The sequence below is a fragment of the Hippocampus guttulatus genome, chromosome 19, assembly GCF_054856545.1.
Source record: "Hippocampus guttulatus isolate MCC_2025c chromosome 19, RoL_Hgut_1.0, whole genome shotgun sequence".
In the NCBI taxonomy this organism is placed as follows: domain Eukaryota; kingdom Metazoa; phylum Chordata; class Actinopteri; order Syngnathiformes; family Syngnathidae; genus Hippocampus; species Hippocampus guttulatus.
This window is the reverse complement of record NC_141279.1, coordinates 6145339-6168486: the sequence shown is the minus strand read 5'-3', so window position 1 is coordinate 6168486 and position 23148 is coordinate 6145339. Positions and strand designations below refer to the sequence as shown.

General features: G+C 46.6%; 2 protein-coding genes across 2 annotated transcripts; both read right to left on the bottom strand.

Moving 5' to 3' along the window:
• Positions 1-5343, bottom strand: sost (sclerostin). Its single transcript, XM_086139035.1, has 2 exons — positions 5024-5343; positions 1-1464 (listed from the first exon to the last, which is right to left on the bottom strand). The coding sequence occupies exons 1-2, from the start codon at positions 5247-5249 to the stop codon at positions 1049-1051; spliced, it is 642 nt and encodes a 213-aa protein (XP_085995161.1). The 5' UTR covers positions 5250-5343; the 3' UTR covers positions 1-1048.
• Positions 5344-11846: 6503 nt separating this feature from the next.
• Positions 11847-19075, bottom strand: dusp3a (dual specificity phosphatase 3a). The gene is made up of 3 exons (XM_086139034.1): positions 18742-19075; positions 16525-16757; positions 11847-15792 (listed from the first exon to the last, which is right to left on the bottom strand). Exons 1-3 carry the CDS (start codon positions 18942-18944, stop codon positions 15563-15565), a joined length of 666 nt encoding a protein of 221 aa, XP_085995160.1. The 5' UTR covers positions 18945-19075; the 3' UTR covers positions 11847-15562.
• Positions 19076-23148: the final 4073 nt, after the last annotated feature.

Here is a 23148-nt window from a genome sequence, read left to right as displayed (position 1 = left end):
GCACTTTTGAAATATATCTGGATTGGCTTTATTTACGTACTGCACAGTATTTCATTGCGCGATCGCACTAGATGACAATAATGGCGGTTATTATACACTACAAAAAAAAGGTTGCATAAATAATTCAAATGTGGAAATAAAAAATAAATATGCAGTTCATTCCTTTGTGGAAATTGGCCTCTTCACCACCCACCGGCTCACGCCTGATCCGCCCCCTTTAGCCTGGCGAGGGCAACACTCAGCTATGATCTGTACAGTCTGTGACAAATCCTTTTCAGTTGCTCATTTGAAAAAGTCAAAATAAGCTGCAAACATCGTCGGGATGCTTTCAAATCGGTGGGGAATGACAGGAGCGTTAGGGGAAACGCCCACCTCGTCCACAACAAAAAAGGCCAAGCGTCTTTGCGGTGCGGTTGTATTTACAGACCGGCGGGAGGAGGATCGCTCTGATATCAGGTCCGTTTCATGGGCTCGCTCAACTCGTAATTCCAAGTCATGCCGAGTGCATGCCATCGGCCGAGAGCGCCGCGGGGCTATCGAGGACCTTGGGGGGGAGGGTCTCGGAAGGCGGAAAGAGGTGGGAGGCCTCTTTCCGAAGCTGTCACCATCCCTCCGTCGGAGCCCCCTAACCCCTTGCGCTGCCAGTGTCCCATCTAGGCAGAAGCAGATGGATTACGACCTCTTTAGTGCACCTTGTCCGCCTTAAATGCAGCAGAGGGAGCAAGCGTTGTGGTGTTTGTACAGATGGCTCGGAGGGCCCGGCGGGGAGGATGTTTGCTACGCTTGAGATGCCTTTATATCAGGACGGGGCCCCGCTGCGATGTCTCCTCGTAGCGAACCCGGTCATTCAGGCTTTGTCATGCAGAAAAGAAAACTGAGATTGGCTAAAAAACAAGAAGTCAGCCCAGCTTGTGAAGTCGCCCTGGAGTGAAATTGTTCTTGCGTGCCCTCCCCAATAGAGAGCGGGAGAGCAAAAGAGAGCAAGAGAGAGAGAGCGAGAGAGAGAAATCAATCGGGTTGTTTGGGTGTTGTCAAGAGACTCAGAGATTTAATACGAGTTGTCTGTCAACGGCGTCTTGTTCTTGTTCCGGTCCTGGGACGAACGGCCGTGCTTCTTGTTGCGGGGTAACCGCGGGACCTCCTTGGCCTCGGACTGGTTGTGGTGCGGTCGGAATCGCTTGCAGTTACAGGAGGTGACCAAGCGGATTTTGTAAGTCCGAGTGTTGCCGTTGGGACAGTACAGCTGCACCCGACGGGTCCGCGAGTGCGCCGGGATGCAACGGTAGTCCGAGGCCCCGCCGCCGGTTCTCCACCACTTCCCGCGGCCGATGGAGTTGGGCATGAGATGCGAGGGCAAACACTGGCCCGAGCACACCAGCTCCTTCACCGGCTTGGCGCTACGACAGGATCCGTCTGTGATGTAGCGGGTGGAGCGCAGTTCCCTGCAGCTCAGCTCCGAGGCACCTGGGAAGCAACGGGGGGGGGGGGGGGGGGGGGGGGGGGATATTGCCGTTACACTCCATGACAAAACAAACACTGGAAGACGATTGCAGTTCAACGGCTTCGTCACTGACTAACCGGATGGTCAATGACTCAACAGCAGTTCGAAATGGGGATCAACGCACATGGATTTACAGACGTAGGAAGGACAAATACTTTGTCACTGTACGCTTATATTCCCCATTCGTAGCCTTATTGAAGTAAATTGAGGTTGTCGGCGACAAGAACAGCTCGTGGCAAATGCGTTGTGCCAACCTAAAAACCACCAGTTCCATCTCGGTATTATTATTATTTTTTATTAATCATAATAATAATCAGGAAAAATACGGTAAAAGTCGTGTAGATTATACTTTTTCCAGGCGCTGTCTTTACTTAGGTACTGATTTTGTTTGTCAGTTCACGTTAGCAAAGCTATGGGAAGACATTTTGATGGCATGAAAGCCAGGGCCAAGGCTCGCAAGCTTTTTTTTTTCCTTGTTACAAGACAATCTAATAAAAAAGGGCAACTCGGTGATGAGTGTACATCCGCTTCACGGTTTTAAGGTTGGGGTTGAAATCCGTGCTGCGGCCTTCCTACGTGTAGTTTGCATGTAGTGTACTTTCTGTACATTCCTGATCATGTCCGTCAGATTGAACGCGTGTACTAACAAGGTTGTTTTGTTTTTTGTTTTTTTCTCATGGCTACATCTTGAAGTAGTTTAGGATTAAAGGTATTCCAAGGGGTGGATTTTGCATCTTAACGGGCAGCCATAGGAATTCTCAGCGAATGAAATAATTTAATTCCAAGTACAGTAAACACGTAATCACTGAGGCCAGAAAGGGGGGGGGGGATTGGAGTGAGGTTCCCCAAAATAGCACACTTCGTCTTTTAACACAAAGTGTTCTCCTGTCAGCGGCCGTTTCGCTCCACAGTTTTCTTCAACAATCAACTGGCTCAACTTTGTTACAGTTGCTGGCCTGCATTTTTTTTTTTTTAAGTCGAGAGGATTAGCGCAGAGCCTCAGCCTTTTCTAATTTGCTTGTCGATTGCTACTGACCAAATCAGCGTTTTCCCAAGGCGCATACAAAGCGTTTTACTAAAGGAAAATCTAAACACAGATGTCCGAAGAATATATATATATATATTTTTTTTGTTTGTTTTGTTTTGTTTTTTACTGAAATCATGACAAAGCTTAAATCGTACCTTCGTTGATCAACCGAAAAATAATTGAACTGTTTCTAACTGGGAATGCACTCATGCATAATTGCTCGTGTTTGCAACACACGTCCCGGATTGCAAAATTAGGTCACAAAAATTACAGCGGGATTTACTTAGGTAGTTTAAAAAAAAACACACACACATTTAGTCACGTTGGAAGCTGTGGACATGAGCGTTTGTTATTTTACTTTCATCCGCGTTGCCCAGTGGCTAAGGTCTCCGGACGCAGATGTCCAGCTGGCAGCCATCAGCTGTTTGCGGAGGAGCCAGTAAAGCGCTTCGTGAAAGCTTTAATGGAGCTCCGAGCTTACAGGGGAAGCCTGGCACACACGGCGGTGCTGGCCCTCGCTAACGTGCTAACTCAAGGCTAAACGGCCATCTGCTTTACACACCAAACAAGAGCCGGGAAGAAAAAAAAAGCGTCATCTTAAATTTCGGCTGCATCTTTGCTAGATGCATTGTGCATTTTTTTTTCATGTTGTTTCTTTCTTTTGGCGGTGTGTTAAAAGGGCCAAACAAACAACGCGCAAGGGATCTGCTTTCCTGTGGGCCCGCTTCATAAAAAGGGGCCAACAAAAGGATTCACGGGAAGCGACTTCCGTTTTATTCTCTCAGAGAAAACCCGATCCCGATGTTTTTATCCCGTGGCCGCAATACACGACGACGACTCGCACGATGACTCCAAGGTGGGCTCGGCTTGTCCGCTAAGATTTAGCTGAGCTCATATGGCAGGTATCTGGATTGGAGGCGCATACGATGTAAAGAGTCGGAAGGGCTTTTCGCGGTTTTGCCATTGGTGACCGATGACGGGTTTGTTTTTAAGAGCGCTGCGATTTTCGGTTTCAATCCTGCAACGTTCCAGCACTCATCAAAAAGGAGATCCCGTCGCTTTGCAAACATTGTGAACTGACAAAAAAATAAAGCAACATGAGCTGCTGATGCCTAGAACAACAACACGATGGTGGATTTCAGGCTGACACAAGATTGGCATTCATCATGAATCATTCCCGGAGCCGACAGAATTTTCTTTACTAAGGCCGCACTCCAGTCAAGTGGAAACCTTAAACCAGCAACTAAGTATTTGGAAAACACACAGGCGAAAGAAGACCTCAAATCTGACGCTTGCATATCTAAGCCCTTGGCGTTCGGTTGAAGCTTCATTTTCCTTCCCGGGCCCACAGGTGGGATTCATTCTCAAAAGGCAGCGTTGCATTTAAAAAAAAAAAAAAAAACAGCAATTGCCAAAGTCCCCTCATGGACAGTCGCAGCCAGAAGAAGGCCGATGTTTTCTATTAGGGCCGACATGTTCCTGCAATTAGAGGCTTGCATCCCTCAGTGAAGCTTGACTAATAGCGTCAAGCGAGACGGGCAATAAACTGATGAACAAATGAGGGTGGGGGGTGGGAGTGGGTCCCCCATGTCTCCGAATCGCAGGAATGTGTGTGTGTGTGTGTAAATTTGATTCCGATGCGATGTAAAGAAAGCCAAATTGAAAACCAAAACAGAGCCAAGTTCAAGTGTCTACATTTCTTTGACAAAGATTTGTGGCATGCCCAAAAATCATGACGTGATGCAGTTGAAATGGCCAATTCCAGTGCTAGGAAACGTTATTTGGGGGTCACGTTAAACAGAAAAGGCATCAGCACTGATGTTCGATTACACTGTAATGGCTTTACGATCGTTCAGGGCTGGTCATCATTTTTAATCAAGTCTTAGAATGTGACATTTCTCAGTATTTAAAATGTCATTTCCAAGTGTCAAAGCATCAAACACGGGGGAATATTCTAGTCAAGAAGACATTCAGGAGAATTTGAGGTCTTTTCCGCTTTCGCCTGCGGGCTTTCTGTCAATCAAGCATCGTCAAATAAGCACGTTGCGCAATCACACTTGTTTGTAAAAATCAGCAAATGATGACAAGCCAAATTCGTTTGATTTGCTTGATCCCCATTGCGAAAAAGACAACGCAAATGCACAATCGACTGAATCCCTCCAGTTTCGTACATTATCCATATTTCATACAGTCTATATTACTTGCTTTGCAAAATTATCTTCCAATAGTTTGTAAGTCATAAAAACTCATTAAAAAGTGTTCATATCATATGGGAGGGGTACAACGATTTTAACGTGTTCTATTGCCTTAAGCTTAGTAAGATGGGGAAAAAAATGCAGTAATAATTTGACACAGCTTTCTTGTTTGTAGAGCCTTTCTATGCAAAATAAGCAAATTATGACCATCTAAATCAGTTTTTCTGCGCACGGTAAAAAGAACAAATCACTCACGCATATCGCATTTTTAAGCATAAGATGATAAAAGAGAACACTCACTGTAGGAGACGGAGTTGCTCGTTCTTCCGCCGCTTTTGGCCCTGTTGTTGTTGTTGTTGTTGTTATTCATCGTGCTGTTGTTGCCGTTGCCGCCGTGCGTGTAGTCCACGATGAACTCCGTGCCGGCGTTGGACACCTGCCTCCAAGCCTTGGCGGCGGCTCCGGAGGCGCAGCAGCATCCGCGGAGCAGCAGGAGGCTGAGGAGCAGCGGGGGAGCGGCGCGCATGCTGCAGCCGGGAGGACGACGGCGAAGTGGGGCAAGAGGGGGTGGTGGTGGTTGTGCGAAGTGGGCGGTTGGGATTCTTGTGGAGGGCTGAGAGGCGCGCTCACGCCTTTTAAAGCCTCTGGCGGGAGGCTGCCAATTAGGCGGTGACGTAGAGAGGAAGAGGGAGGGGCCCCCCCGAGTTGATGGTGCAGGTTTTTCCTTTCGGTGGGCCACATTGTTGCATCATCGCATCGAAAGTCCGTCAAAATCCTGGCACGACTGCTCTTCTTTGGTCTTATTTTTTGACACGTGAGGAGGAAATAAGGCACGATTGGGATGGTATGGGTATGTAAAATTCTTCGGGGTCCATATTTCATTTTATATGTTGCCACGTCACTGGTAGCGCTGGCCGACCTAATTTCCATTCGCAATGTAAGTTTTTTTCGTCCGTCTGATTTTAAATTCGTCCTTCGTGAGTCAGCATTTTCCTGTCCTATGATTGGCCGGTCAGAGCAAAACCTGTGACAGCCAAACATGACAGGAAAACATCTGAAGTGATCTGCACACATGAACATATTTAATCATGAATTTGCTGAATTTGTGAGTAGATTAATATCGATTGTGAACTGCCCCGGATGACGTACGCAGCACACTTGTGTGCCGTTATGTTGCGGTTTGGTTTAGTATGAATAGTTTCTCTAATTGCATGGTGGTTTGAAGAAGTGGATTGAGTCCGCGCTGAAAACTCGGGTACTCAATGCAAAGCCCGCCGCTGTTTATGGATCTGTTTCAAATTAGACATTGTTGACGGGAGAGCCTCTTGGCATCCTCAATCTGTCAGCGCTTTGACGAGCGCTGACAGATTGAGGCTTCTCCAAGGGAAAGGGGAAGGATTCCAAATCGTGACCCCCCCCCCCCCCTCCACGCTTTCCCCACGGACTCGGTTTAACATCAGCGTGACATTTCGACCTTCTTGCGTTCACCCCGAGAGACGGCGTCGCCCCTCTCGTCTCGGGCCTTTGTATTTCTCCGTGCTCCTACCGCTCTTTGATTTGTCACGCATAAAAATCAAGGATGGGGATGACAAGAGCCAGAAAAAGTGAGCCTGCGCAGGTCCACTTCTGTTCCCTATGAGCTCAGCACGATAACCGCTGCCCTTTCTTTGGTCCAAGTGACTACCCCCCCCCCCCCCCTTCACTATGAGTGCAAAACAAGGTGAATAATCGTTGGATTAAGAGTCTGACGCATGTTGGTGACTGAGGAAACACTGCCTCCTAGAGGTAGAAGGAGCAAGGATAATGTCCAAGGCAAAGGAGGATTGTAAACAAATCAAAAAAGGTGGCAAAAAGTACATGTGGTGAAGCAAATTTACTTCTGGCCCCGTTTCGTAACACACAAAGCGATTATTCTATTGCATGGATGGCAACAAACAGATACACGGGTTAACGGTACCTTTGTAAGTGGAGGAGCATTTAACTGCCCTGTCTGTTATCATATTCTGCCATAAACAGATTACAAATATCTTTTTTAAAAGATAGTCATTTTTAACAGAGGATAAAGAATATATGCCTGTTGGTGTCTGCGTACGCAGCGTCTTACATGACGTCAAAAAACAATAGCCGTTTCATTAGCCCATCAAAGGTGTTTTACGTTGTTAGCATTAAGCTAGCGGATTTTCATAAGACCAAGATAATGTGGTTTTGTTAAATACAACTGTGTGCAATTCTGTTTTATGGTTACTTGCAGTCAAAGATTTGCTCGCAACTCAGGACGATTTTTTTTTATTTATAAACAGCCAAATAATAAAAACATTTTTTAAATGTTATTTGATGACTTGGCTTGTCCGTGCGGGTATTTTGTTTTAAGGGAACACAAAAGCATGACTACATGCTTCCCATGTGTCCTTTAACAGCGAGGAGATGCCGCGTCATGTTGTGTGAAGTCGTGCCAAGCGGCGACGGAGCACCGCTGATTAGCCTCTCGCGACAGACGTCGGTCACAATCTCCATTTGGAGCTAAATGGTTTCGTTCACGGAGTCCCCGGAGGCTCTTCTGCGCGTTTGGTTTTGTTTTGAAAATCATCGTTGCAGTAAAATAACAGTCAGATGTTCGCCACAATGGAAGAAAGCCTGTAGCTGATGGCAGTTTGCAACTTTCATTCAATTGAGACGACAACAAAAACTATCAAGACCTGCTCGGCACTTAATTCATGACTGAACCGATGACAAACTGAACCGAAACACCTCTGCCAAAAGACGACCGACTTTTCGGTTGTATCGCAAGAGCACGTCTGGTTCTGCAACAATTTTTTTTATGAGGTGCCGAGTGCCTGCAACTCGTTTGACTGTGATTCCACATGTCAAATCGGACTGCGCGCTGCGCCCGGGGTCCACGTTGACCCAAGTCGCATTTTGACATCGCGCAGTCGGCGTCGGTATGCGAGCTCGGTGTCAATCAAGCAGCAACCCGCACGGCATTAGCGTTGTTGTTGCGCCAACATGTGGCAGCAATCAGCACGCGCAACCGCAATAAGCGCAGGCAAACAGCGGTCGCGCCACATTCTCAAAATATGCGAAGCACGCTGGATGTAAATGGCCTGTCATGTTCTCACACGAGCCCGACTGGGTCCTTCACACCAACTGCGCTTCACGCGGACACGCGCTGATCAGTTGTGACGGCAAACTCTCAAGTTCAAGTACCGACATATGGCGGCCCGCTCTCAGGCATCTCGTACGAAAAGTCAAATGTTCACCAGACAACCCGAAACAAGCGCACGCTGCTATTTTTTTCACCTTGGGACGGTAAAGGTTTGAATATGACAAATGTTGCTCTTCTTACTATCTTTCAACGGACCCCCCGCCCGTTTTAAACACCGAGAGCTGTTAGGTTCTTATCCTGACTGTTTATCTACTGGCAGCCGCCCTGGTTTTTGGGTTCTCTGGCGGCCAACAAGGTCAGCTGGAGTTGAGTGCCTGCTACGGGGCAGCAGAGGAACAGTAAGCGCAAAAAAAAAAAAAATGGGATGCTCGTACGACTCTGATCTTTTACGAGTTTTCCACACAGGAAAACTAGAGATTTGACCCTGGCAGGCAGTAAATCCCCAATTTGTCATTGTTTGTCTGCAGACTATTCAGATAATCTTCCAAATAGATAGTACTTCCATTGAAGCGGCCAAGTAGGAAGTTGGCCTGCGGGAGCGTTGCTGGCTGGACCTCAGACAAGAAATGGCGCTCTTTCCAAACAACCCCGAGGCCCTTGCTTGTCGGACATGTGCTGTTCTTATGAAGGAGTCGACGAAACATTCGCAAAACATTGATCACAGGCTTTGGGAGAGCTCGGCTTCAGCTCCCGAATGCTATTTTTTTATTTCAGGTTTCTGGTTAGAGTGCAATCATACACATTTTCCATAAGCGAGGGTCTTTTAGTCTCAGGTTCAACAAAGCTGATGCACACAGCGCTCGTATGTCGCTTGCCTGTATCGTGTCCAAAACACTCCGTTCCTTTGACACTATTTATTACTTTCCGGAGCTGGGAGACTCAAGTCACGTTGACTTGACTAAAGTCAGACCTACAGTAAGTCATCAATTTCAGGACGAGAGACTTGCTCGGCTAAAACTTTGGAAAGACTCAAATTGGCTGATTTGGTATTCATTTCAGAGACAGGGGTTAAGTGGACATCTTATCTTGTTATCAGTTCACAGGGTGCACGAAAGGGTTAAACTCAAAGGTTAAGTAAGACTTGAGACACACTGGATAACCTACTTGTTACTAAAGTGTCTCACTGGGGACTATTCGTCCAAAGTTGAATCATACGTGGTCTTGTTCCTAGAATCACCTTTTGCCAGTGTTGCATGTCACCAGGTCGCCCCTCTTCCGGGGTCTTACGATACCACGAGATCATCATCTCTGAATTTGTCATTTGGGAGATTTCAGGCTGTGGCTATGTTGGAGAAAAAGAACCGTGTTTATTGGCATAAACAATTTGAAACCAACACACACACCCCCGCCCTCCCAAATCAAAACAAGCTGCATTTCCATTGATAAACGGATAATTTAAGGGCAGCGTGACGGATCCTGGTGGGGTCTCGCATTCCCACTGAATGGCAGATCTCCCAGGATAATCTGCACAAGGTGCTAATTGAGCATCTAGGTACAAGCAGATGAATGCCAATGCTACGTGTGGTTATTTTCAACGTGTTTTGGTTTTTTTTGTTTGTTTTTTTCCATTACAAGATCAATAAGTCAAGCAAACCAGCATGTGAGAATAATCCAGCCCCTTGCACTGTTTAATTCGCCGAAGGATAATGACAAGCAGAACGTCTCGGCGGCAGCGGTGCGCTGTCAATCGCGAGGCCACCCACGGTGCAGCTTCCCCCTACGCGAATGCAGAAACCTTGCTCGCCTGCGCCTCTCCACTGAGTATGACGCCAACCTTTTGGGCAGAAGCCAGCGCGTGACATTGTTGCCCTGCTATTAGTGGACCTTAACCGCAAAATTCACAGCAGGATTTTTGATCTATAGCCCAACACATTTCCATTCAACTCGACAGTCAACTTATGGATCAAATGCCTGTTGTCAAATTTGTCGGAGCACAACACGTTGTACACCAAGTACTGAAACATTATAAATAGTTAGATATTTCCATTCAAAAGTTCAGAAAAGGTCAAATGACTTCAAGATGGGACGGCGAACGTAGCGCGAGTAAGCTTCATCCTGAAATTTCACCAAATAACCGTATACGCCTCCCTTCCGAGCATTCTAAATGCACCGTTATCTCGTCAACCAATAGACGGCTGCTCTCCTCGACTCGAACCGTGGCTTGTATTCGACCTGAGCTGGCTCCCAAAGTCAGAAGTGTGGATGTCTGGCGCCGCACTGTGAATATTTTCAAACGCTTTGTGTAACTTGCATTGTTCCGTGTCAGAGGTGTGCCGGTGCAACCGGCAACATCTGCTCGCACAACAGGATGATCGTGTGCAGCCTTTAGCAATTAAGCGAGGCAGCTAAAAAGGTATGTTTGAAAAGCTGCAAACGCCAGATCGGCTTTTTTTCCCCTCAACAGCACCTGACTTTTTAACCCTCGGTCGCTCGTGAACGTCTTGTTCCGCTCTCAGAAATGCCAAACTAATGTCTGCACTGCACTAAAAAACGTGATACTGGCATCAGTATGCAGCGCAGTCGCCAGGTACGTTCTTCGTCCTTCGTCCAGGGAGAGAACACTGACGGGGTTTTGAATTGACGATTTGAAATCGGACAGACGATCGCGTTGGCCGTCATGTTGATTTTATAGCAGCGTCCGCAGATCATCCACATGCAATAAATGTGTGTGTTTTTTTTTAAAAACAGCACAGGGATGAAACAAGTGACACTGCGGGCGAAACCACTTGGAAGTGGATCTGAAGGGTTGGAGGCTCCGCCTCCTCCCGCTTCATATTTTCTGATAAAGTAACGCTGTGGCACAGATGTGCTTCCACGGCGGCCTTGGGAGCATCGCTCGCTCTCAACTGAAAGAATGCTAACGTTTCGGAGGTCGGACGTGACGAGGCTTTGCTGCCAACAACATTCTCAGCAGTGACGGGTGAAAACGTCAACGGCGAGAAAAAAAAAAAAGAGGCCAGAAATACCTGCGACTGATTACATGTCCTGTTTCTCACTCATGAATCATTTCCTCCATAAACAAGCATCCAACATCAGGTGATGTTAGCTTAGCAGGATATGAGCAAATGAGCACATGACTCACGAAAATAAACACGTTTCCAGGCATTTGAGGTATTCGGCCCAAACAACTAAATCCGTATTGACACCGGCTCGCGTTTCTTCAAGCGAATTGCAGGATGCAGTCGGCTCTGATTTTGGCTTCGGCCGTAAACATTTCCATGCACAAGCAAACACATAGTTGGAATGCGTGTCACTTCATCACGCTGATGAGATGGGAGAGCTGTTTGAGAAGAAAAGTGGCGCTGAGGGACCAATAGAACACGCTCGGACAAATTCTTGCTTCCTGCCCTGGCCTGGGCTCTCGGTGCCTGGCATTTTTTTTCTCTCTACCTGGGCAAGGTTGTTCATGCACGGGCCAGCGAGGCAGCCTTGTATTTTCAAACCAAAACGGATCATTTTGATGAATTTATGAGTGCAGAATTCATGGAAAATAGACTTCCCGGCTCGCCCACACAGCTGCTCGGGAGAAATGACCCGTGCATGCACATTGCGGTCAAAAAAAAAAAGACCTGGCTTCTGGACTGAAGCACCCCTCGCATCCAGACTTCGAAGACCACAAGTACTCTCAACTCTCCGATGCCAACGTGTGATGTCATTTCCTGGCTCCCTCCGCTGGGCTGCATTGTGGACTATCGGCTAGCGTGTCTGCCTCGCGGCACTTTGGTTTGGGGGGTTCAAATTTCATTTCTGTCCTCCCTGTGCATCCGCAGGTTCGTCCTCGCATTTCAAAAACATGCAAATATAAAGTCGTTAAGACACTAAAATGACTTTCGCGTTGTCTAAAACATTTTTGATTGATACATTTTATACACCACAATGAGGACAGAGAGATAATCGTTTGGAAAGGTATTCCTAAAACGTAACCAACACATACAGCAAAAAGAGCAGCCATCAGCCGGGTTGATAACTCAGTAGTTTATTTTTAACAAAGTTGTCCCAGATAAGAAAAACAAAACAAAAACAATCAAGTGCACTTCAACAAAGCCTTTGCCCTCCCGCCATGAAGTGAAACAGACAAACGGAACGACACACTAAGGCTTCAGGTGGGCTGTGTCGTTTGGGTCGTCGTCGTCGTCGTCAGCATCAAAGCGGGACAAAGCAGGAGTGAGGCAGCGGACTCCTCTTGTGCGAAAACCATTGAACACAACGAACAATAAGGGTTGTCCGCGCTGGTGTCTGCACTCCACCTGGCCCCCGAACTCCCACTTTGTTACTCCTTTCCGGCACTTGTTTAAAAAGCTCTCAGGTGGGAAAACGTAGCAGGGGGAAAAGGTGAACAAGTTCACACCAGATGAGTTTTCCATGATGTGCCGAGTATCGGTTGTCGGCCACGAGGGGCTCCCAACAAAAAGGAGACTTCAAGCGCAGATGTCCAAATTACACCACGGGAGACTTCACATTTGGACTCCAAAAATAAAATAAAAAAATCTAATCAAATAAATCACAGGAAGTTATCTGGGAGTCAAATGGACTCACAATGTTCAAAAGCAGCACTGTGAATCCATTATAATCACGGATAACGGGCCCGTGATGTCATCGTTTGTCAGAAATGATGAAGTAGGGCGAGAACTTGTCCCGCACCTTTCCCCACCCGAAACAACGCTACGAAGATCCCCTTACATTCTCCCCAGTAAGCAGTTAACCAAACGTTATTACCGGCCAATATATTAGGCCAGCTTGGACACCGAATGCAGCAATTCACCATTTAGTGCATGTTACATATGACGCAGTATATATCGCGATATACGATTTGACATTCGCAGCACGGCAAGAGCTTCCCAAAAGTGACGCCGGATGCGCATTGCCCCTCAACAACACAAATTGGAAAAGCGATGCTTTGAATTTTACACCCGGAAAATGACTGAGAAGGAAAAAGCGATGAGGTGAGTTTTTGTTACAGAATCCTGTTGGGGTAAATAAAAAATTACATTAAATTTTTTAAAACCCAATGACTTTGATTAGACAGCAGGTGGCAGTGTTGGTTTGTGTCCGCACTTGATTGTGGATCGACTGTCACCGCAAATGCTCAAATGTGAAGTAACTATAATGCCGTAAGGGATACGCAGATTGGTCCATTTTTGCATGATGACTGTTTTAAATTTGGAGTGTTGAGAGGATGACGTCCACTACTGTCAAAGTTTCAGGATGAAACCTAAAATGCACTTCAAACTAGAGAGGTCAATTTTAGTTGACCTTCTAGGAACCGTTGAGTGCACGTGTTCAGTAGATTTTTCCACATCTTGCTGCTCTCCAACAAGGAGCTGAAGGGCAAATTTCACAACAGGTGTTTTTTTTTTTTTTCAAAGCCGCGCAATGGTGAGTGCCGTTGATGACCAGCGATGTGTCATGCTGCTCTCATGATGTCAAAAATGTGAACGGCATGATGAAGAGGACTGCTTAAATACCAATTCTAATTGAACCAGAAAATGAATCGCTCCATTCACGGAACGAACACCTGTTGTGAATTTTGCCGTTCCGCTCCTTCGAGAACAGCAAGTCGAGCAAAAAAAAAAAAAAAACCCTGAAACTCTGAATCGGGGATAGTTCAGAGAAGCTCAAATGAAGTTCACCTGTAAGGGTTCGAGTGCATTGTCGGCTTATCCCGATATTTCAACCATACTATGGAATATTTTGAACCGAGACATGTTATCGTTACAAAATGCAATTACTTGGATAGATTTTGTGGCGGCGAGGCGAAAGAGTGGTCAGCACTTTTGCCTCACATTTTTGAGGTTCTGGTTTTGAATCCTTCACCCCAGCTTCCTCCCATATTCCAAAACCATGCATGTCGGGCTAATCGAAGACTGAATCGTCTGGAGGTGTGAATATGAGAGGGAATGGTTGTCTATACGTGCTCTGCGGCCGCCTCTCGCCTACAAGTCAGTTGAGACCGTCTCTGGCTCGTACGGCAGCCAAATGAGATCAAGCGTGATAAGAAAATGGACGGATGGATGGATTTTGTGTCTGGGAACCACAAAGACTCAAAGAAGCTTGAAGTAAATAGGCTTTTGGGTATGATGTTTTGGTGATATTGTATCAGTGTAACGTTTTGTGTGGTCCCCGGGTCGGGATGAGGTGAGGAGGGGAGCACGTGACACATTTTTGACAAAGCTCTCAGCTTGTTGAACGAGTGCACCTGATGGTTGTTGCCAAACACTTTGGACGAACACAACTGAGCGCGCAGCACGCAGCGATGTGTTGGCCAAAGGACAAACAGGGGAAGGGGGGGTCTCGGCTCAAGCCAGAATCGGGGGAGGCCGTCTTGCAACTCCCCACGCGCTCAGACGTCAGCAAACGCTGCTGCTGCAGCGCTGAGATGCATCTGGCAGCGTTTAGTTGTGTCTACGTCAAGTGGGGGCCAAGTCTTTACTGCGGGAACACATTTGGTTGGAAATCTACCAAACAACCACTGCGCTCACAGAACGCCTACTCAACGGAGCTGCTTTTCGGAGCGTAATGGAAGGACGCCCCCTAGTGGAAGTCCCGTATAGTGCTAGAAAGTGAATCAAAACCCCTTTCAAGCACCTTCTGGGGAAGTTGCCACATGGGGGTCACGGTCGCTTTAGCAAAATCGACCCGCTTTGCTCAGCGACAAACAAAGATGGATGCAATGGCATCAGGAGCACGACTGCCACCCGTGTCGCGATGCAGACGCACAATTCAGGATGGCGGACGCCACGATTGCGGTCGCGGGGGAAAATTTACATGCACGTCATATTATTTGAATTGTAATATATCATAGTACATGTAAATGGATGACGGCGAGATTGAGTATTTTAGTCATTTAGACGAATATAAAGTGATATATAGAAGACACACGATATACCGACACGTTACAGACACATTGCTCATACATTCATATATGTCAACACGTACAGTAAATACGTATATACAGTACGCAGAGTACGTGTATATATTCATAAGCATGTATTTATACACATAGCAAAGGGCGAATAAATAGTGAGTTGATTGATGAGTGACACACGAGGCATAGCTGACTGTTAATGAACTGACAGATGTCCTTACATTCTATATATACCGTTTAGAAGATGGGAGTATTGACATATATTGCAATGTTTCACTGTACACAAATTTAAAAAAACGTTATGGGATGTGCGAACTGGCAGTGGATAAAATGACTTATCACTTTTGTACCGTGATGCATTTGGAGAGTGTCAAACGGAGGATTCTGGGAGCCCGTGTTTTTTGGAAAGAAAAAAAAATGCTGTGAATTCACAGAATGCTTTCATCCCTCGTTACATCGCATTGTCATTGGGCGTATATTTGACTTTTAGGATTCCGACATTTACGGCAGTGAAAAACATCTCTGAATGATTGTGCTGTCGTCTTTTAACTTTTGTAATCTCGGGATTACGGAGGAGCGTCGGAATGCTTGAAGTAACTCGGTTCTACGGCTGATCAGTGAGAGTTTACGGCAGCTCGTCGTGGTGATTTTTGAAGGTAAACATGGACATGTGCGTGCAATTTGCGCGGAATGATCTACACTGATTAAAAAAAAGCATGTTCCAGAATACCCCTCAAATGGGCGCTGGTTAGCGAGAAGAGTCCTGGAGAGCAGCGGCGAAATCAGCGAAAGGCATGACGGGAGTTTGTTTCTATTTGGTCTTTAGTTTGCCCACCTCGCCGTTCAGCTTGCCCTCCCGAACCAGCTTCTCGTTGAGTTGGCACAGCAGGCGCAGGAAGCCGTCGTTGGGGCCGATCTCCCTCTTTTGCCGGACGGTGGCCACCGCCTGACGGGCGTCCATTTTGTGGCGCAGCATGAGGTAAGCCACCACCATGGTGGGTGAGCGGCTGTAGCCTTCCCTGCAGTGCACGTACACCTTCCCTGTGAGAAACAACGACAGGATGAGTTGAATGCAAAGCTAGTGCGTCACTTAAAAAAAAAAAAAAAAAAAAAAAAAAAAAAAAAGCACAGCGTTGCTCAGGATCGATTTGGGGGGGGTTACAGTCTGTCCGGGCATGCAGTGAAACTAAGGCCGAGAAAAAGAGGCGGAGAAGGTCCCCAACTTAGCTCCAGCACAAGCTGTCATTCCAAAGATTAGAGAAAACACAAATAAAGGTCAGCAGTGTTGCAAAGGGGCCGGCGAGGAAGGGGCGAGGGGGGGAGGGTGCTCGCTCACAAGAAGACGGCGCCTGCAGTGCCGTAATGGCGATGGAGCCGCCCACTAAAATCCTCCAACCTTTGACCTTTGAGAGCCGACACGCGAAAATGTCGCGCGCAGCAAAATGTGACACCGCGACAAAACACGGCGGATCTGGGCTCTGAATATTCAAGCGGGGAGCAGTTCGCGTTTTCGCGGAACGCTGATGCGGCAGCTTTAATATCGAACATTTCATGTCAAAGATATGAAGGGGGCAATGACGCGTGCAACAGGTGCCGCCTTTTGCTGATATCCGGGGACTGGATCTGATAATGGAATATGGAGCAGGACTCTGGAGCGGGTCAGAATTAGCCGCAGATGATTGAATTCTGTCTTCAAGAGCACAAAGCATCACATCGATTCCACTCAATAAATGTTGACATACATGACATAGCAAGCGGCGTTATCGGTGTCACCTTTGCCGTTGTTGTGCGCGAGGGCCTTGTCGATAAAAACGGCGCCCTCCTCAAAGAAGGCACTGAGGTCAAATTGCTCCGTGTCGTTGGCCTTGATGCCGTGGTAGGCGATGCCCGTGCCGGCGTAGAAGTCGGCGCTGGTGTTGACGTGCATGAAGGAGGTGCCCTCCGCCATGTTGAGCACGTGCGTCACGCCCAGCTTCTGCAGCCGCATTGCATTCTGGGCCACAAACCTGCAGATGGAAGGAGACAAAAGTGTTAATCCGCCTGAAGAAAAAGGAACATAAAACACTATAACAGCACACTGGAGAGATGATTGACATGGTTTTTATCACCGCAGCGATTAAAAAAAAAAAAAGGAAGCGTGTCAGCACATTGATGTATGTGCTGCATCTTTCATAATAAAAAAAAACCCCAGCTCAGTAACCATTTTGCTGCTTCAAAAGAAAAACAACAAAAAAAACACTTTTCGCTGAGGCAGGCCTGCCTGTTTCGATCTGTTGTTGTGGGGATAGAAAACAGGAATGCATCAATATTGCTTTTCCTTGATTTATTTTGGTGTGGTGTGGGAAATGTTCCAGGTCCACTTCATTTTGCTACAAATGTATTTTTGTTCATGACGTAGGGGATGTCAGCAACATATCGTGGCAGGCAGAACAATTAAATGCTCTTCGCTTGATGGATTGAGGTCTCAAGTGGGTCAACTCTTCGGGGAGCCTCTGAGAGAACTTAACGAACATTTTCAAGGACTGAACCACCTTGTCCCCGGTGCAAGTCTCACGTGAAAAGAATGAAAAAACCAACAACAGCATTTAATTGGCTTTGATCTGCACCGCAGCAGACGTGTCAGCATTTTTTTAAAAAAGGCCATTGGGTTCCAGAAGAGGTCACAAGCTTTAAATCGCCGATCAATAACCCCGCCTAACCGTTCCCTCCGGTTGGACACGCCCACTTGAACAGCGCACGAATTACACAAGGCGGATTAGAGGCAAAAGTGTTTGGAGCCTTGTCGACATCACTTAGTTTCCTAACTTGACTGGCACCTTTATATTGATCTCATTGAAGCGGTGAGCCTTTAAAGCGCATGCAGAGCATCCCTCTTCCTGTCTCGGCGGCGATCCGAGCCAAACGACGGCCAGCGGCGGGATCCTAAACGCTTCAATTTCTCCAGTGGCAATTCGCTGCTTGACAATAGCGCCATATTGTTTGTGAGTCATTCAAATACTGTCGGCGATGCTTCAAAGGGTATCCCCGATAAGATGACCAGGACTCACATTTGTTTGTTGCGAGTTCAGCTCAGTCGCCGAACCGATTTAGTTTATGATCATTCAGTACCGTCTGGTTCCGGCGCGCCACTTGGTGTGTGGCTGGCTTGAAAGGTTTAATTGAACCAGGCAGCGACTAAATGTGAGCTGTGAGATGCAGATCCTTGCCCGTAGACATGATTCATTGGGGAGGCGATAGCCACTGGAATACCAACAAGCTCAGATTTATGTTTCACCCTCCAGTTTAATCCGCTACGATGACTACATCGACGTGATTCTATGTATTTTAGCGGATGTGCTACCTATCAAATGAAACCTCTCTGAATGATTTTGATATTTCCTTCCTCGACATACTTAAATCAAATGATCATATCATCAGCAAGCTCTGAGAAAAATCTAAACAAAATTGAAGACCCCTGGTCCAAACCGTTGTCTGGGTTTCGGTACAGGTTTATGGGGAGGTCTAGTTTTGAACTCAGACTAGGTATGGATCTTGTTTCGGCTTAGTTTTTGCTTTCAGTATAGGTCAAGTTTCAGGTACAGGTTCAGTTCTGGTCTGGCTCTAGGTTTAGGTAAAAGTCAAGTCTAGGTTTAATGGTAGTTCTATGACATGTGTTCAACTTGTGTGGGTCTAAAGCTCGATCTCAGTTTACTCTGTACTATTGGGTTAGTGTGTAGAGTACATTGAAGAGGTATAGACCATGTCTAGGCCTAGCCTTAGCTTTAGGTCATTTTTGGACGAGGTTGAGGTTTAGCCTGGGTCTAGCTCAAACAAGGTTCCACATTAGTGATAGATTATAGCGCACACGAATGTCTTAATTTTGTTTTGCGCTGTCGTGACGGCGTTACACAACATCCACTTAAGGTGGCGCCCAAAAGGTGTGTGTGGGAACTAAACAGACAACAGGCGGTCGCTGGCAGACAACATAAACAAGATAAATGAGGCACTCACGCGTTGCCAATGTATATCCTCGGAAAGACCTCGTTGAAGTGCTGCGTCGGAAGGCTGTAGAAGCCGCTGCCGTTCGACAGGAGCTCGTTGAGTTGTTGGACGGTCACCTCGCCGCCCTGAGTCAACGCCGACGCCGCCACGGCCGCCGGGACGTCTGACGCCGCCGCCGCCGGTTGCTTGACGGGACTGTAGTGTTTTTTCATGACGCCACAAAATAATAAAGGTCAGACTGAAGTGGTCGAGGAAGCGGCGAACCTTTTGCTGTCGTTTGAGCTCATTTTCATCGCATTCCGCCGCACGTGAGTCGTGCGCTGACTGTCTGGTCTGAGGTGTCTGACCGGGGATTACGTCAAGTTCCAAAGAATCACATTTAGTACTTCCTGTTTGAAAACTAAACGAATAAGTACAACAATAATAGCAATTGTCTAAATAGTGTTTCCTAAAAGTCAAACATGATTTGCGAGACGTTACTACGTTTTTAATATGTACCTTCGAGTATCAGAGTTCATGATTTAGCAGTACATCAAGCAGGTACACAATCTATATTTTTCTTTTATTCTGAAGTTGACTTTGGTCACGTCCGTTACTGTGTCGGTTCCAAGCAGACGCGCCCCACCGGTGAATACACGCCCCACTTCCCGGTTTTTGCTTCACATCTGACGGCTACACTTTGCCCACAGCGCAGTTTTCAAAAATAACCACATAAAACGAACACATTGCAAAAGCACAGAGTCGAACGAACGAAGAAGTGAGGATAAGTTAGCTCATGTATGCTAACGAGACATACTTGCATGAAATCTCTCCTCCTCTAGATGTCACCTTTTTACCCTTATGGCTGGAGACTGTTTGGATGACGTCACTTTGTTTGGATGACGTCACTTTCTTTGGTTTGGGAAAAGGGGAAGTTTTGATCAAAAAGAACAAACATCTGTTTTGTTGCACATTATTTTATATTGGAGGTTCTTTATACATTAAAAATAACTTTGGATCCAAACTTTCACCACTTTGTTGAATTGATCTGCCTTAATAAATAGCCTTATGATTCTTCAGTTGCCAAACACGCTGTCTGCTGTTATAAACCAAACCACAAGAGGGTGCCAGTTTTCCATTGAAGCTGCACACCTCAGAAGCGACAGTTCATATAGGCGTGAACGTTATGCGCACGTTGTGAAATAACTTATTATCATTTCAATCATTTCCACATTTAATCACGATAACAGTATTGTCACAACAAATCAGGGGGCATCAAAGAAAAACCTGGACAAGTCAGGAGCCAATTCCAAGGCACATGCAGACAAACAAATCATGGATTGGTTGCCAGCAGGGGCCGAGCTCTCTGACCACTCCGCTGGAAAATCAAAGTTTAAGTCTCTGTTTTTAGTAAACAACATTTCATTCTTCCAAAATCAACCAAAATAATTACTTTCACACAAAATGCCGTCAGTTAAATTTTAAGTCTTTTCTCACGACAAGATGGTTTGTTTTCTTCTACACCATTTTTGGAGCTTTGGGAAATGATTGCGATGTAAAAGAGGCCAAAAAAAAAAAACACGCTAGTCATCATTTTTTGTGTTTCCATGGAAATGTGAGGAGATATAGACCGGCACCATGGCAACAACAACAACAATTGAGCGGTCACAGCCAGTAGAACGTGTTGAATGGGACGTTCCAATTTCATTGGACATTTGAGGGGGCTAAATTGTAGAAACACTCCAGTAAATTTGGAAAAAAATGCATTACTGGTAAATTATGGGGGGGGGGGGCAATGACATCCCACGTGTTTGAGGATAAGACTAAGCATTGATTTAGTCGCTTTTTTATTGACAGTTTACCTTCTCATCTCACATCTACGCTGCTTAATTGGACCGGGACCACCTGAGTCCGTCTGCAAATCAGCTCGGGGGGGGGGGGGACGTCCGTCGAAAGGAACACATGAAAGCCTCCTTGAAAGCACATCAAAACAGAACAAACAGCAAAGACGGGCGCCCCGGTGCGGCATTGTAAGCTCTGAACTGTAACTTCGGTACTTTTCGCTTTCACGGAAATTCAGCCCCTCAATGTGCGAAGGAGTGTTTATTAGGCTCTCTCAGTACATTCTGGTTGCCTTTTCCAGATGGCCTCTGCGCGCATGACAATGGAGCGTGCACGTGTTGCCTTCGAGGCCCCTTTTAAGCACTTTTTTTTTTTTTTTTTTTAGAAAGAAGCCATCTCAATCAATGCGAGCCACTTTCACCCAAGGGCTTTTGTAAGCGTCGGTGATTCGTCTTGAGCTCCAACAATGAACTTTTCTGCACGAGGTGATGGATACAACCATCTGTGTGCCCCCCCCCCACTCCCATCAGATAGATCCAGCGGTAAGCCGGTTCATTAAGGGGAGGAACAATCAGATGTGTGCTAATGCGAATTGAAAAAGAAAATTGCCTCATGCGGAAGATACAGCATGGCTATCATCCGTGATGTTATTTCTTTTACATCAAATCGATTCCCTGTTAATGCGCTTGCACTAACAACATGGCTGTGAACAGAGAAGAGCGAATTAACGGTCACCAACGTCATCATTTGGTGGCTATATTGAGCGACTTTTCAATTTTTTAATCGCCAACGTGAGCGGAATCTTATGATTTTTTTTTTTGTGAAGTAAAATCGCCCGGCCCTCGCCGAGCGTTTGTATTCACAACACCGCCTCTCCTTGGGTGGTCGCCCGCAGTTCAGAAAGGACGCTGACCCCTCCTGAACCCCATGTTTTCCTTTCGGTGTAGGTCGCGTACATGCTTAGGTCTCGTGAAGACAAATACGCGTTTCAGGCTAATCGGGCATGCGTAAGTTCAACCTGGAAGCGGGAGAGGGCAGATGTCGGTTCCCGCGCCAGTTCTTGGTTCTGTTCCAGACCACTTTTGATGACAAGAGTCTTTCCTTCAACCTGTTGGCTAGCTTCTTATGTACAAGTAGGCTGAAACCAATGTGGAAAATCTCTTGATGTTTTATGCGTTACCAATACGTTGCTAACCGCTCGTCAGCCGTGCTGTACAACCCCCCCCCAAAAAAAAAATTCAACGAACGTCACTCAACAATCAATGCTCCTTCACAATAATGAATGTGAACTGATAAAAAGTCACAGTCTGGGAACGCAGACGGCACCCCCCCCCCCCCCTCACAACAATCACTCGCTGTCACAAACCAACGTGCGTCTTTGGCGTGTCGCCGTCGATCGGCGAGTTCGCGCGTCGCTATCAGTGGTCCCTTTGTTGGGACGGCCACTGGCTGAGAACACTTTTCAAACAAAACAGTAACTCGATAGTGATTCACTCAAACGACAAGGAAAAGACTTCGAACCACCCACAGTCCTCATGTTGAGAGAGCGGTCTGCCGTATTTATTTTCTTTGTATTATTTGTGTGTGTTTGTTTTGTTGTTGTTGTTTTTTTTTAATAGGCATTCAATTTAGCGTACGTATTTTAAGAGTTGAACATGTTAAAAGCATTGCAGCTGAGTTCCCTATAGTCCTTACATGACAGTATTTTTGGGGCGCCGATTTGAAGAACTAACAGCTATTCATTCAGGGCCGCATTCTCAAGTTTGTTCGCGCAGACTTCCAAACAGGCCCAACCGCGCCGAACTGAGAAACGTGCGCGCGGCCACCTCGGAGCAGTGACTCAGGGAAGTCTGAAACTGGCAGTGAATCACGCACTATGAGGTGTGCTGAAACTTGTCATTCCGAGAAATCCGTTTGGATACTTGAGCACACTTGAACAAGTCACATCTGGATTTTCCATGTTCAAACTTTCAGCTGGATACAATCGTTTGCTGGAAAGTTTAGTTTTGGTGGGGTTTTTTGACAGATAAGTCGAGAATTGGACCAAGCTGAGTGGAGACTGTCGGGGTGCGCTCGTGTTGAGTTTTGTCCAACCTTGACAAGAGGCGAGCTGAGTGCCCGCGAGCGCTGCGCTATCTTTAGCTTTTGTTCAAGCTTTTAGCGCTGGCCTTCTCCTCCTCTTCCTCCTCCTCATCTTCCTCCCACTCTGCCCACTCACTGCAAACATAACACGCTGATGCATGCTTGCACATGACCAACACACACTCATGCATCCACGTTGCAGGAGTGTTACTGGGCAGACTAGAGGCGGCAACCTACTTCTGGGATGAAAACGTGAGCCCGATGTCTTGTTTTGAGAGGGGGGGAAATGAGTCGCTCGGGCGCCTCGATTCGCATCTTGGGGTAACGCAAACAGCTCTTAACACTTCACGTAAAAATACCGAACGATGACAGTACACCGTATGTGACGTCATGTACGTATATTACCAACCACCACATGCGAAAAGGATTTTCAAGAAAACATTCCCAAAATAGCTCGGGTCAAACAGGCTAGCTAATCAGCGCTAATCTTAGTGTTCAACGTTGCCATGCTGA